A 16233-nucleotide genomic window follows, 5' to 3' on the forward strand; every position below is an offset into this window, starting at 1 on the left:
CAGGTAAAAACAGAATCTGATTTTTTACTCTCAGCTAATACTCCCTTCAGCTTATTATTTTACCCATCACTTTCACCATTGTCTCTTAAAAAAGCATCAAAAAAGCTGAGCGAAATAGTCACTAACAAGCTTTAGCCCCATCAGAGCTCTGAATGCTCTAGGAGACAATTTCAAAGGCGAGGTCTCTTTGCGAAGAATATGTCCGAGAAGATACAGATTATAACGAGTTATCTGAGATGGAAAATCATTTTTAAAATCTATTATTGCCGAACAGGAAAAAATAGTGTGATACCTTACTACAAGAAACTTTATCATCAAACATTAAAGGGAAATTAAGGAAGTTGTGAATGACACCGGAAAGCAAATGTAAATACCCATAAATTGTATCAATATTCGGCCAAGGTAAGGCAGTAGCATATAAGCATGTACATATTGTGCTTGGTCTTACACGAGGACCTACATTTCAAAAGCTTTAGCCATTCTGTTAATGGACAATGTTTCTCAAGCTGCTTCCAGTTACAAATAAAGTTGCAAGAACAAGCTTACATATGTTTCTCTGTACATACACAGGTATGTAAGAATATATCTGTCTCTTTTGGAGGTCAAGAAACTATTTCTAAGTTCTTTGACAGAGATGTGCAATTTCAGAGAGTGAATAAGAAAGCCCATTAAGAAGTCGTCACTTTACATAAAGAAATTAACACATCCAAAGGCTGAAACACCTGAAGTTAGGCTTGTCAGGACTGGTGTTACAGTTCTGCCTCTTAGAACACTTCGGCGTGGGGAGTGAGGAGATTCCTTGAAGTCAGAGAATCAAGTCAAGTCTTACGTATGACAAAGGTTTGTTGTGTGGTGGTCTACTGGCATTGAACTAATGGAAGCATGTTACCCCAGTGACCTGCTTTGCCTGTTTAAGTTCAACACTGTCATGCCATTCTTCTCTTTCAATGAATTGCTAGGATTCCATTTGCTTTTATGAGCACATAGACTACTCAAGACCTCAATCCACCCCTCCATGAACAATCTAAGAATTCTAGGCTTGCTTGGTTCAAAGGATCATTCCTATTTCCAACCCAGGTAAAACATACAAAACAAAACCTTCGATTGCCCAGCCTTCCCATTGATTTGGCTGCCACCAAATGGTGACACCGTTGAACACTAGTCATGCACATTCCTGTAGATGCTTTTGTAGGGGATTCTCTTGCTGACCCCATATCAACCCCTTACTAAGTTCCAATATAATAATCCTTTTAATCCACCGCTGTGTGTTTAACCACTGTCCCCCAAAAGATACGTTCTCTGACAGAATGACTGAAAGCAGACAAACTTGCAGCCTCATTTATATACGGTACTAAAACCAGCACCCCAAAATTCTTTAGGCCTTTTTGTCCAGATTCCCACTTACCTCCTGGTCAGTTCCATTCTGTGATCTACTGTGTCCTTTCTCGATGACAGGCTTTGGACCAGGCCAACCCTATAGTCCATGACTAATTTCCTTAAATTTGCATTATGGAGAGGAATTGGACCCTTGGTTCCTTCCTTCTAGAAGACCGTGGATACTTTAAGAAAATAATCTCAACACCTCTCCAGCCAAAGATCCCTGAGAGGAAAAACCTTCATTGAGCTACTAGCAAGTGCCTACTTATACGCACAGCACTTCAAGAGTCACTTGAGTGACTTCTCTCAATAAATATCTCCTTCAGGGTGACTTGTATCTCTACCCATATGTATAGAAGTGGCATTTTTTACAAATGCCATCTCATCAGGCACAAGCACATCGTTGGAGAATATTAAGAACTGTGAGAAAACTTAGAAATAATGAAAGATACCATTTCATTTTGAGGATGAGAAGACAAACCCAGGGACATCTGATTGAGATCATCCTCTATAAAATGGTGGTTATCAGAGGACGAGGGGAATAAAACTGAAGATGTTTAAGGGTACTAACTTGTAATGAGCAATAAATAAGCCCTAGAGATCTAAGGCACGATATAGTCTATATAGACAATACTATTGTACAACTAAGTAATATGATGACAACAACAATCATATTACAACATATAAATATATCAAGTAACACATTGTACACCTTACAATGCTACATGTCAAATTTACTCAATTGAAAAAAAGATCCTTCTCTAATTTAGCAAAAAACAAAATGTCTCACTTCCGTACCCAATGTGGTTTTTACTACCCCATGATAGCATTCATATTTTGGACAGCCAACAAATTCAAAAGACCATTTCCTCCAGATGGGAGGGTGAATAACTAGGGCAAGATGAAGCTTATTGGGATGGGGAGCCCATCCATCTTCTTGGTCAAATTTATCATCAGTATCCACTTCGATAACTTTGAAAATACAATTAGCATTCTCAAATGCTTGAGAAGAATGGTGGGGAAAGCAAGATAAAAACAAGATTTTTCAGTCACTGAATTTCCATAAATGACATCATGAATTATATATTGCTGTTGCTAAGGAGATGTGAGAAGTACGTATGAGAAGGAAACAAAGAAATTGATTGCATCGAAGATGAGTAGTCACAGGCTTTGGAGAACCATTCTGCCTTTTGAGTTGTTATGATCAGTTCTCTAGAGTAACAAAGACATATCAGTCTTCTAAAAATACCCAATCACTTACCCATTCAGCAGAGAACAAAGAAAAGATCAGTGCAGTGCTCATAACCCTCTTCCATTTCGCAGCACATAGGATGAGGGGCCTTTTTCCCGCCATATTTACTGCGACTATTTACCACCCCTTCTTGCTTGTTCCATGAGACAACACCCAATCTCCAGAATTTGAAGATTCTACCTTGAAAAGTCTCAAATAGGAAATGACTCTTTTCTCTAAGTTAACAACTAATTTCCAGTCAGTGAGTAATTTTTTTCCTGAAACTCCACTCAGTGGAAAACAAATGAAGAGGGGAAAACTTAAGTAAACAAATCTGAAAAAGAGGCCACGACACACAGAGATGGAGGTACTTCTAAACTTACCCGTCAAAGAGAGCAGGAGCTTAAGGTTTATCTCAAACAAAACCGTAATTCTGACCAGCCCCTGATTGAGCCTCACCCCATGAATGACTTCCAGGGCCTCTGGCTCTTTGGGACTAAAGGAGAAAATTATTTTTAGCACAACTATTTGGAAACCTCTGAGAACTTGGATCTCTTTTTCTGTCTGGTACCAAAGCAAGTTTTTCGCTGAAGCTCTCATGAAAGATCCTCAGTGTCTTGTGGATTTAGAATCCTGGAGCAACCCACCAACCCAGAGCAAGGTATGGTGTTTACTCTTTTTATAGAACTTTGACAAATGTAGATGCAGTGGCCCGTTTCATTACTGTAGCTTTCTGAGTTTATTAAACAGGCAGCTCTGCTAGAAAATTCCATGAAACTGAAGGCCTGGGTTCAAACCTCTGGTCTGACACTAGCCGAGTGGCCATGGACAAGTTACCTGACTTCTTGAGACATCAGTTCCCTGTCCAACCTCCCACAAAAGCGTGGTTTGGAAAGATGGTATGGACTTAACATTGCTCCGTAAAATGTTTGCCAAATGTCAGCATTTTTTACTGTCGTGCCATCGTAGCACTTTGCATAAAACAGCCAAAGCTTTGTAAATCACAAGCCATTCTTTAAGGAAGTATTGATGAATTACTCTTTTCTTCATTCAACCTTTGTGGAGGCTCCACTGCAGACCAGTCTTGTCCAAAAAATGTTGGGGGCATAGAGTTTATATTTTGGGAGAGAAAAAGCAAGCTAAATAGATAGCCATACCACTGAATAAATGGGTGTGAGGTGCTGCTGGCTGCATAGTGACAGAAGGGAAGGTATTCCATGGCCAACAGGAAAGGCAGGTCTGAAGAGGGTAACTGGGGCCCCAAGCACAGAGCTGAGGAACCACACAACAGAAGCAGCTGGGATGTGAACACCTCAGGTCCCCACCCTGTCTTGCTCACTCCTAGAGCCACTCCTAGTGCAGCCAGAGAAGGACAGAGCCTGCTGTTGTGAAATCTCTTCCTCGCCAGGCCAAGGATATGTCGTGTTTTGGCCACCCCTAGTTACCTATCTTCTTCCTAATGATTTCCAGGCAAAATACAGTCTCAAGTCGCATTAATAATTGAGTCCAGCCCTTTGTCATGAAGTAATATTACAGTTCCCCTCACATGATGTGGGAGAAAACTCGAGTGTTTGGAGACAAAAAGAGATCAGTTCAAATCCTGCCTCTGCCATTTGTATGGCTGTGTGGACGTGAGCCCTCAGACTCTCAACTTTCTTAATTGTAAAATGAAGATCATATCACCTACTGCATAAAAGAGGGGTAGGGATGAAGTAAGCAATGTTTTAGAACACCCAGCACAGTCATAAAAATACTAGTAGGTTCCCTGCATCCCAACTCATCTTGTTTTTTTCACTTAGTATTTTGTATTGTGGGGAAACAGATATTACATACACTTTACCATTTTGCAGCGTATGGTCGTGGGGCAGCAAGTATATTCACACTGCTTTACAACCATCGCACCACCATGCATCTTCAGAACTTTCTCATCTTCACCAACTGAAACTTGGGAGTCATTAAACGTGAACCCCCCACCCCATTTCCCAGCCCCTGGCAACCACCATTTGATTTTCTATCTCTATGATCTTGACTATTCTAGATACATCCTACAGGTAAAAATCATACAGTATTCGTCCTCTCATAATTGGCTTATTTCACTTAGCATAAAGTTCTCGAGATTCCTCCATGTTGTAGATTGGGTTGAAATTCCCTTCCTTTTAATGGTTGAATAATATTCCATCGTATGTATATACCATATCGTGTTTCTCCATTCATCTGTTGATGGCTCTTGTGAAGATTGCTGCTAGGAGCATGGATGTACAAATATCTGAGTCCCTGTTTGCACTTCTTTTAGATACATACCCTGAGGTGCAATTGCTGGATCATAAGGTAATTCTAGATTACATTTTTTGAGGAATTAATTTACCATTTTGCACAGCAGTGCACCATATTACATTCTACCAACACCATTTTTTCCAGCTTTATTGAGATAGAAGTGACATATAACGTTGTGTAAGTTGAAGGTCTACAATGTGAAGGTTTGATACCTGTATGTATTGTGAAATGATTATTACAAAAAGATTAGTTAACACCATCCATCACCTCGCATGATTATCATTTTTTATGTGCAGTGAGAACATTTTTTGTGTGTCATAATCACGTGCAGTAAGATCTAGTCTGTTTCACGTATACAAGAAGACAATATTCTTAATTATAGACACCGCGCAGCACATTAGATTCCCATAACTTATTCAGCTGATAAGTGGAAGTTTGTATTATTTCACCAACATCTCCCTGTTTTCCCCACACTCCAGCCCCTGGCAACTAGCATTCTACTCTCTGTTCTACAAGTTCAGTGTTTTAGATTCCACATATAAGTTAGATCATACAGAATTTGTCTTTCTCTGACTTATTTCACATCGTATAATGCTTTTAAGTTTCATCCATGATGTCACAAACGGCAGGATTTCCTTCATTTTATGGCTTGAATAATATTCCATTGTACCACATTTTCCTTATCATTCATTTGTCAATGGACATTTAGTTTGCTTCCATGTCGTGGCTATTGTGAATAATGCTGCAATGAATGTGGGAGTACAGACAGCTCTTTGATATCCTGTTTTCATTTCCTTTGGATGTATATATGCAGAAGTGGGGTTGCTGGATCACGTGGTAGTTTTATTTTTAATTTTTTGAAAAATCTCCATATTGTTTTCCATGGTGGCTGTACCAGTTTACATTCTCACCAGCAGTGTACAAGGGTTCCCTTTCCCCATATCCTCAGCAAAACTTGTTATGCCTTCTCGTTTTGATGATAGCCATTCTGACAGATGTAAGGTGATATCTCATTGTGCTTTTGATTTGCATGCCCCTGATGACTAATGATGTTGAGCATCTTTTCATGTTCCTGTTGGCCATTTGTATGTTTTCTTTCGGAAAATGTCTATTCAAATCCTTTGTCCATTTTAATCCGATTATTTGGTTTTTCCTGTTGAGTTTTATGGGTTCCTTTTTTATTTTGGATATTAACCTCCTACTTGATTCATGGTTTGCAATTTTTTTCTCTCATTCTGTAGGTCGCTTTTTCTTTTGGTTGAATGTTCCTTTTCCTATGCAGAAGCTTTTTAGTTGGATGTAGTCCCACTTGTTTGTTTTTGCTTTTGTTGCTTGTGTTTTGATGTCATATCCAAAGATACTGTTGCCAAGACCAATGTCAAGGATCTTTTTCCCTGTTTTCTTCTAGAGGTCTTATGGTTTCAGGTCTTATATTTAAGTCTTTAATCCATTCCGTGTTGATTTTTTGAGGGGTGTAAGTTAGGGATCCAATTTCATTCTTTTGCACATAAATATCATTGTCTCAGCACCATTTTATTGTAGGGACTATTCTTTCCCCATGAAGGAAGTATTCTTGGCTTCCTTGTCAAATATTAGTTGACTGTATATACATGGGTTTATTTTATTTTTTAAAAAAGAAGGAATCTCAATCTGTGGGCGCATTGTCTAAAAGTTCAATTTTTGCAATTATTTATTCAGTATTTCTCCAAGTATTTTTCATGCCTCGTTTAGCAAGAACAAAGAGTTCTATCACTAAAAATCTTACAAAACACTACATACTACATTCATGCTTTACGGATTCAAAATACATATTAACATAAAGGCTGTGAAATCTAAATTACCAGAAAGTAAAAAGAAGTTTAAAAAACTAAAAACCTGTCATTTTGTAATCCCTGCAGAAAAATAGGATACATTAACATCCCAGGACAGATCTGTTCAAGATTAACAATATTTCCAGAGCTTTGATTTTCTCACTCCAAAGGAGCGTGATGTTGGAAAAAATACATTTTAGCACATATTCTACATAAATTTGCATATTCAATGCAATCGTTCAAAATATTTTGTATGAGGAGTGACTGCAAATGTGTATGAAGTTTCTTTTTGTAGTTTTGAAGATGATCTAAAATTGGATTATAGTGTACATTGAGTTGTAGACTTCAAATTACCCAAATTTATGGTGTGTAAATTAAATCTCAATAAAGCTGTAAAAAATATTGTAATGTTTATAAAGCCATGACCTACATAGTTCAGTCCCAGCCAAAATAACCAAATTCACTGCAAACCAGTGGGAAAGTGCGTGAAGGATGGATTATTCAATATAAAGTGTTGAAAATATACCATTGGATCCCTGTCTCACACTTGTTACCAGAAACATTCTAGGGGCACCTGGGTGGCGGAGTCAGTTAAGTGTCCAACCCTTGGTTTCAGCTCAGGTCATGATCTCAGGGTGGTGAGATTGAGCTCTACATCAGGCTCTGTGCTCATTTCAGAGTCTGCTTAAGATTCTCTCGCCCTCTCCCTCTGCCCCTTCCCCACATTCTCTCTCTCTCTTTCTTTCCCTCTCTCTCTCAAATAAATAAATAAATCTTCAACTGAAAAAAAAGAAAGAAACACTCTAATGGGTCAAATATTAAGTGTGAACAAATGAAACAACAAAAGAATTGAACATGGGAGAAATCTTTTTATTATCTTGAAGTGACGAAGGCCTTTTAAAAATAATAGAACTTCAAGAATGTTGGGGGGTTTTAAGATTTTATTTATTTGAGAGAGAAAGAGCGTGCAAGAGAGAGCAGGAGAGAAAGAGAGAGCCTGAGCTGAGAGGGAGGGGCAGAAGAAGAGGGAGTGGGAGAAGCAGACTCCCCACTGAGCAGGGACCCCCATCCCCCACCCGACGTGGAGCTCAGTCCCAGGACCCTGGAATCATGACATGAGCCAAAAGCAGTTGCTTAACCAACTGAGCCACCCGGGTGCCCCAAGAATGTTTTTATGATAAAAATATTTTTAAGTGCATTGAACAAAATGAAAAGGCAAACTGGGAAAAGCTATTTGCTGCCATGTCATAAGCTATGTACAAAGAGTATATATATATATATATATATATATATATATATATATATATATATATACACTGATAAGACAAAATCTCTTAGTTACCTGAAAAAGCTAGGTACAGAAAGTTGCATATAGTGTGCCAACATGGGGAAGAAGGACACAAATGAACTAGCAACAATGATTGCTTCTGGAGAGGGAAACTGCATGTCTGAAAGACTGGGAGGAGGGAGAAGAGATTTACTTTTCATTGCATACACTTTTTTAAATTTTATAAATGTGCATGTTCTATCTATACCAAAAAAAGTAAATATTTAAAATATTTCTAAATACTCTAGACTATGTAAAATTAAAATAACTCAAGTCTTTTGTCTGTATTTTTCAAACATGGTGAAAGGGACCCACAAATCTCCAGAATATTTCTTCAAGTCTCTCTTTTCTCTTTCCCTTGTATCTTTCTTTTTTTAAGTCTCTCTCTTTCTCTTGTAATATTCTCAGAGTCCATTCTCTCTGGTTCTTGATTTTGTTTTTCACAAAACTCAGACCTACCCCCCCCCAAAAAAATCTCCTTTTCCTTGCCCACAACCTGAGTTTTGTGTGCCATACACTCTTCTAGATGGTTGTAGGAGTCAATGACTAAGACAAAGTCCCTGATCCTCATGGAGATTACATTCTATCAGATGGAGATACACTATATTTTTAACGCGTAATAAAGGTAATAATAATTAGTGAGTTAGAGGTGGTGAGTACAAAGAAGAGAAAACAATAGAGCAGAATGGGGGGTCAGGAGGTATAAAAGGAAATTGCGATGTTAAATACAGTGTAAGAATTGGCATCAAGGGGGTGCCTGGGTGGCACAGCAGTTAAGCGTCTGCCTTCGGCTCAGGGCGTGATCCCAGCGTTATGGGATCGAGCCCCACATCAGGCTCCTCTGTTATGAGCCTGCTTCTTCCTCTCCCACTCCCCCTGCTTGTGTTCCCTCTCTCTCTGGCTGTCTCTATCTCTGTCAAATAAATAAATAAAATCTTTATTAAAAAAAAAAAGAATTGGCATCAGGGAGAGGGTGGTATTTGAGCAGACCCACAGAGGGAGATGAGAGAGTGAGACATGTAGGTGTCTTGGGGCAGAGAGTTCTAGACAGAAGGAAGAGACAGTATGAAAGCCCTAAGGCAGACCATTCCCGGTGTCATTGAGAAGCACCAAGGAATTCGGAGTGACTGAAGCTGGAGAGCAGGAAGGAGAGTAGAGGAAGATGAAGTCAGAGAAGTAAGGAGGGTAAGTGCCCAATCAAGTAGGGCCTTGAAGACCATGGACCACGACGCTTTTGACTTTTAAGTAATAGGAAGAGTCGTTGCAGTGTGACGCCACTGTAGTTTTCCATTACACCCCACACCCCTTTGTTATCCTAGTAAATTGAGTCCCAAGACTCAAGTAGCCACTTACCACCATGCTGTCGTCCTGCATCAGCCACCAGGTCATGTGGTTCCTCAGTTCCAATGAGGATTGTTAATGGATAATGATTTTGAGTACCTTTCAAAAATTCTAACTTGGGGGGGCAGGGGGGCTCCTGGGTGGCTCAGTTAGTTAAGCGCCCGACTCTTGATTTCGGCTTGTGTCATGATCTCAGGGTTGTGAGATGGAGCCTGGCCCTGAGCGTGGAGCCTGCTGAAGATTAGCTCTCCCTCTCTCTCTGCCCCTCCCCTTGCCCCCTCCCCATCTAAAAAAAAAAAATCTGACTGGGGATGCTTCCAGCATGTAGACTACAGCACAGACAATATTCTAATGCATTTGTCAATGAATGCGTCTGTTTCAGTTGTGTTCATTTTTACCTTCTTTGAGCACCTTTTTGCCTGGCTATTGGAAATATTAATATCCCTCCAAGCACATCTTTAAAATTTCTGCTTCTTCTACCCATCATAACCTGGACCCTTACCACGAGCTTCTTTGTAACTTATCCCCAGCTATTGGTGTGTTTGTGTTTTCAGCATCTCCACCAGTGTCTGAGATGCCATGGCCCAAAGTGCCTTCTCTCCATGTAATTTCAGGTCCCTTGCAGAACCAGATCCTGGCCCCAGCGACAGCCTCCCAGTCCATGTCTTTTTAAACACCTTTTTATGAGCATCTCCTATGAGCATGCTCTTCTCTTTCAAATTCCTTCTCAAAACCTCCTCTAGTCAGTTTTTTACAAGAAAAAGCTAGCAATTTAATCACTGTAGTTTGCTTTAACTGTGGCAGGGGTAAGGATTTAACGTTCTTTCATTTTCTTTCATCCGGAACACCCTTGAAAGGGCTGGTCTCTTTATGAGAGCCTCTGGACTTCTCAGAAAGTGCCTTTAATCCCAGTTAAGCAATGGGATCAGTAATTTTGAGTTTGTGCTATATTATAGCAGACAGTACATAGCAAAAATATTCTCCTGGATTTGGGGGTGGGGGAACATGCAGGGAGAGACAGTGGTAACACGGAGATTTGGTCAAGGATACAGAGCCTATATTTGGGTAAGTTGCCTCAGTTTTTCACTAATAAGATTTCTAGGAATCAGATATATTTTGAACCACATGTGCACACTGTGTTTTTCTGTTTGTCATTCCTATGCTCTGGCAAATTCCTAGGTCTAATTCCAAGATGTTGCAATTTCCCCATGGGTATCATAAAACTGGTACAGTGTGCCTGGTTAATTTTCTGATGTGGCTGTCAAAAAGCAAGGAAACTCCATCCGATTGTTTTTTTCACATTTTATGATTATTTCCTTTGGGCGAGTATATGCCAGCATATACGTCAAGTGTTGTTGAGATTTCTTATTAAAGCACGGGTCCAACTATCCGAAAACTATTAATTTACACCACCCTAAAACCATGTGTCTACATTGTCCCATCCAAGAAGCTGTTAATCCTAAGGACCATTTAGCCTAGAAAATCAGGTGTCCCAGCCTCTCCCGCCCACCCCTCAGCTTATACGCTCAATGTCATGCTCAGGATCTGTCATTCTGAGGATCCTGTTTGTGGAGGCAAGAACCAAGTCCTATTAAATTATAGCCGAAGAGACCTGTTGTCTGCTTCCCTAGAAGCATGTGGTACCATGCATGGTTTAACTTCACTCAGCTCTTTAATTGAGCCTTGGTGCTAACGGCTTAATGGTTCATCGGGGTATTGTATCCAGCAGATTTTAAATTAAAGTTTGAGACCCCCCTGCAGGACATGCACAGTACTCCAATTAACACTAATTGGTTTTACACATGGTTATCAAGTGAAAAACATGGTTTTCCTGAGAATGCCACTTCTTTTCTCCTGCTTTAAAAAGCTCATAATTTCTAAGGAAACGATCGTGGATGCACGCAAAGACTAGATATACTGATGTCTAGCATAGTGTATATTGGCAGAAAACTGGAAGGAAATATCTACAATGGAGAATCGTGTACACAAAGGATAGTGGAGAAAAATGCAGCATTTTTGATGTTACGAATAATTTTTGACATGGGAAGATATGCTCAGGATATACTGTTAAGTGAAAAAAGTCGAAAAAATACAAGAGTGGCAGAGTATCACTTTCTGCACAGCATAGAAAGACCAGAAGGATGTGTGTATCAAATGTAAATTATTATAATTATCTCTAGTGGTGAGAATAATATTGATATTTACCTTATTCATGTGAATTTCTAATTTTCTAAAACTAATGCGTTATTTTTGCAAAACGAAAGCATTGTTTTTCAAAATCCAACATTGACCCTACGGGGAAAAATGCAGCAAGTGGCTTTATTTTGAAATTGTTTAAATCAGTCCTGCATACCCACCAACCCTTCTGTGGCACACTGAGAACTCTCTATAAGTAAAGCGTGAATAGTTTCCAAGGGACTGATGAGCGTAAACTGGGGTTTTATACGTGCATAGAGAGGTAAGCACTGGAGTGTGTGGTTACAAATGTCCATTGCATGTTCATTTATGCCAAAACTCCCACCTGAGAGGGTGCATTGATGTCCCTGTGTTTCTTTTCCAGAGCCAAAGATGTTTATCTTGCTCTATGTTACAAGTTTTGCCATTTGTGCCAGTGGACAGCCTCGGAGTAATCAGTTCAAAGGAGAGAGCTACTCCCCAAGGTATATCTGTACCATCCCTGGCTTGCCCGGACCTCCAGGACCCCCTGGAGCAAACGGTTCCCCGGGGCCCCATGGTCGGATCGGCCTTCCAGGACGAGATGGTAGAGACGGCAGGAAAGGAGAGAAAGGTGAAAAGGGGGCTGCAGGTAATGAACGATGAAGTTTCCTAAACTCCTCCCGTTCGCGCTCTTCGGGGAGTCTGCTTGGGATTCTCTCTCCCTCTCTCTCTCTGCCCCTCCCCCTGCTAATGCTCTCTCTGTCTCTCTCTCTCTCAAACAAATTTAAAAATCTTTAAAAATAAATAAATAAATAAACACGACTGGTTCACCCCCACCTTAAACTGCTTCCTTTCTTTGTTGCCTTTTCTAACGAGAATTGCTCCTGAAATCCCTTCTCTACTTCGCCTTCCTTAATCATAATTAATATTGAGCACTTACTACGCTTTAGATACTGCTTGAAACTCTTTACCTGCCACCTTATTTTCCTGTAATGACAACTCTTTCAGTTATCCCATTTTACAGATGAGAACACAGAGCAATAGCATGGTTAAATTAATTACTGAAGATGGAAGTTCACTGCTAGTGACCGGCAGAGCGTGATTCAAACACTGATGCCCGCGACCACAGGGCGATCACAGCTAGCAGGCAATGTCTGGGTGTGCAAGGGCCTGGGTGGATAGTAGACAGATGGGCAAGGAAAGGAAATGGGCAGACGAAGCAGAGGCAGGAATCAGGAACCAAAATCACAGGTGCCATCCTGCTCTGTGCTAATATCCAGAGCAAAGTTCCATAAAGGACTTCTAGATTTTACTTTTCAGAAATGAAATGACAATGGTACTGTATAGCCCACCTTTCCTGGCTCATCTCTTTCCTACCCATCCCATAACAGCTTTAAAAAAAAAAAAAGATTCTTATAGCTCTTTACGAGAACACAATTGCCCTCTACTACTTCAGTAATTTTTACTTTTTTCCCCACAAATAAGTTGGCCCAGGAAGATTGCCAGACTCTGCAATCCTTCAGAGTAAACCGAATTGAAATTCTGCGGAAGCTGTGTTAACTCTAAAAAAGGAAGTGATTTGGCATCAATCTTTGAAAACAAGTTTCTGAGTGTAAAGACTGGGACAAAAGATAGGAAGAGAAAAGTTAATCTGTTCCAAGAAACAGGTCTCTATCTAGTCGTTGCACCTGATATACTGATGTTACGTGAAACAGTAGCACAATACACATGCAAGTTACCAGATAATAATTCATTTCTGAATTTGTCATGCAGAAAATACTTGGAAAATCAGTAGCTACCAAATGTGTATGAATATTGTTCAATATTAGATAAAAAAGCCTTTAGGTAAAGGCTCAACATCTTATCTGTGGTAACACCCATGAATACAACTTACTGCTGTGTCATGAGCGTGAATAGCCCTGAAATCCTGTAGGAACACCAGGATCAGAGCTACACAGGACCAGCCCTTTTAGTTCACTGTGTCTGGAAGCAATACTGTAGTGCTTACACAAGCAGGCAATGGAGTAATGCTCCATTAAGTCAGATTTAGGCTCAAATCCTGTCTCCTTCAATGACTAACTTAGTATCGTTGGGCAAATAGCTGCTTTGAGCCTCAGTTCCCTCATTGTAAATTGGGGGTAGTAAGGATGATGTGATGATTAAGCACAACAATACACATAAAACACTTGGTAGAAAAGCTGCCGCGTGGTAGGCACTCGGGAAACGTTAGCTGTCATGACACATCACACAGCGCTCTGCAAACGTGAGTCATGGCTAAGTTCCTGGATATCCAAAGTCATATAATAAACCAGAAATGAGTGATGGGCTTCATGAGATAGTTCTAGTGTCATTTAAAAATAGGTATGTGGATATGCATTCATATTAAACTGAACGTTCATAATTGCTACAATTTTAACCATACAAGGCCAGCTACACCCCCATATTCATCTATCCACCCATGCATTATTCTTCAACAAGCTTCTTATGTACATATTGCTACCTTGTATTATTCGAGACCAGTGTTTCTCAGCCTTCACCCTAATGACATTTGGGGCCAAATAATTAGTTACTGTGGGACGGCCGTCCTGTGCATTGTAGGACACTTAGCAGCATCCCGCTAGATACCAGTGGCATCCCTACCATCCATGACAACAAAAATGTCCCCAGACATCGCCAAACATCCCTTGGTGGGCAGTGTAGATTTGTCCCTGGTAAAATTGTCCCCTATTACTGTTCTAGACAATGAGAACACAAACACGAATAAGACATTGTCCTTGCCTTGATAGACAAACATGGGGGTGTGGGAGGCCAATATAAAAATATATAATTACAATACTCATCATCATCATAGCCATTTATTAAGAACTTACCGTGTCAGGAATTTTACATCTAGTACTTAATGTCTACCATAATCCTGTTAGAAATTATTACAATCAACAATAATAATGTTACACACACCCCATTTACAAACAACAGTAACAGAGCTCTGGAGCTTTGAGGACAAGCTTTTAATGCAGCTGAAACTGGAGACAACGCGGCTGGTAGCCTTTGATTCTTCTGTCCCCTCATATGACACCACATACATCTTCTCATTCATGTACCTTGGTAAACATCACCACCACATGCATCTAAGCCAGTGCAAGCAGAATCAAGCACAGTTTTGTCCGACTTCTCTACTTTAAATTGTAAGTACAGAACTTATTATACCAAATGAGAAATGTTCTGTTAAAAATATCTGCCTCCCTCACTGGTCTATAGCAATGACTCTCATAGCATAATATCACCATTTAATTTAATCTGAATGCACATCCCTATATATATCTTCAAATAACACTAGAACCACCTCATGAAACAGATCATTCTAGCTTATTATATGGCTTTAGATATTCCTGAACTTAGCTATGACCCATATTTGCAGATCACAGTATAATACATAGTAACAGCTAACTTGAGGGTGGAACAGGTGTCGTTCATGTCAAGGTCCCACCCAGCCCCTAGCACAGTGCCTAGCATGTAGTAGATGGTCGATCAATATTACATGGTTTAGATGTATGTACACATACACATGCACACATAAATCCATGGATGGATGGATGGATGGATGGATGGATGGATGGATGGATGGGAGAAAAATAACACTGAAGAAGAAATCTTTGTAAGCCCATTTCCTAGAGAACTAAGAAGAAATTCTTTCTCTCCAAGTGTCAGTACCTAAGCGTAGACTAACCACTACTCCATAATTCTCCTCTCTACCCAACCATATGTCTAACTGAATAGGAAGAGGGAGAGTGATGTATCCCTTCTTTCCATTATTCATTAATTGGCCCTTAGTACCGGTGCAAACCCTTCATGCAAACAGGAAGAATTACTTCAAGTTATTATAGCTAATCCCTGATTATCTGATTCAATAACCATAGAAAATCCAAACACTGAGATTGGACTTAAATCCAATTCTTCATATGACAAATGCAGCATTTGAAACACAGACAAGAAGTGACTTACCCAAAGTCATAGAGGCAGGAGGATTGGAGTACATAATGAAATTTAATAGTTGAAATTGTTGCTGATGTCAGATTTTTTTTATTATTATGTCAAAGGCCAGTCATGGAGACAGTAAAAGTTAAGCTCCTATTGAAAATGAAAATAACAATTTAGAAGTTGTGGTCCTTGATTCACAAATAAATTTAACAGTAAAATAGTATTCATATTTTATTTCTATCAAAAAGAAACAAAAGATCATACTATTATGGCCTTATTTCAAGAAATAGATACCAGGCTATATTCTGGCTGGGACCAGTGGACTTTCAACTTCACAACAAAAGCCACTTAGAGCTTGAAGGCAGTTCTGTGATCAGTAATAATACTGATCCCGGTCACCAAAAAAAAGGGTTTCGTTCATTCTTAGAATCTTCTGTGCATCATAAATAGTTTAATAACCTCTTTCCAAAATTATTAAAACAAAATATCATACATTTTAAGGGTAAAGCATTAAGTCTCCTCAAATTTATATTATCCAGAACATTTCATTCCTACATTTGCCAAATAACTGAAAAATAACTAAGTTTATACACTGATATACATGTAATATTCAAATAAATGATACCAGAGCACTATCAAGATAAGAAGGCCTAGCTTAGTAAAAGTTCCTGAGGACAAATACATAGTTAAGAGTGAAACTACACAGTATATCAATAATATTTTTCCCTGACTACAAA

The 16233-nt window shown here is 39.5% G+C and overlaps 1 protein-coding gene and 1 long non-coding RNA gene across 8 annotated transcripts in view; one reads left to right on the top strand and one right to left on the bottom strand.

Moving 5' to 3' along the window:
- C1QTNF7 (C1q and TNF related 7) overlaps positions 1–16233 on the top strand; it is a 106843-nt gene that overhangs the window by 85613 nt on the left and 4997 nt on the right. For 5 of the 6 annotated variants that reach the window (XM_057309757.1, XM_057309759.1, XM_026514442.4 and 2 more), the window contains one exon: positions 11922–12167. In XM_057309757.1, the coding sequence (XP_057165740.1) occupies positions 11922–12167 (246 nt within the window). Of the gene's footprint in view, positions 1–2156; positions 3270–11921; positions 12168–16233 lie in introns of those variants that run through there. The other variant, XM_026514441.4, reaches the window with a different exon arrangement.
- Positions 1–16233, bottom strand: part of LOC125280966 (uncharacterized) — a 93638-nt gene that overhangs the window by 52856 nt on the left and 24549 nt on the right. For both annotated transcript variants that reach the window (XR_007187869.2, XR_007187868.2), the window contains exon 5: positions 15521–15646. This is a non-coding gene — a long non-coding RNA (uncharacterized LOC125280966). The remainder of the gene's footprint in view (positions 1–15520; positions 15647–16233) is intronic.

The sequence above is a fragment of the Ursus arctos genome, unplaced genomic scaffold (assembly GCF_023065955.2).
Source record: "Ursus arctos isolate Adak ecotype North America unplaced genomic scaffold, UrsArc2.0 scaffold_9, whole genome shotgun sequence".
In the NCBI taxonomy this organism is placed as follows: Eukaryota; Metazoa; Chordata; class Mammalia; order Carnivora; family Ursidae; genus Ursus; species Ursus arctos.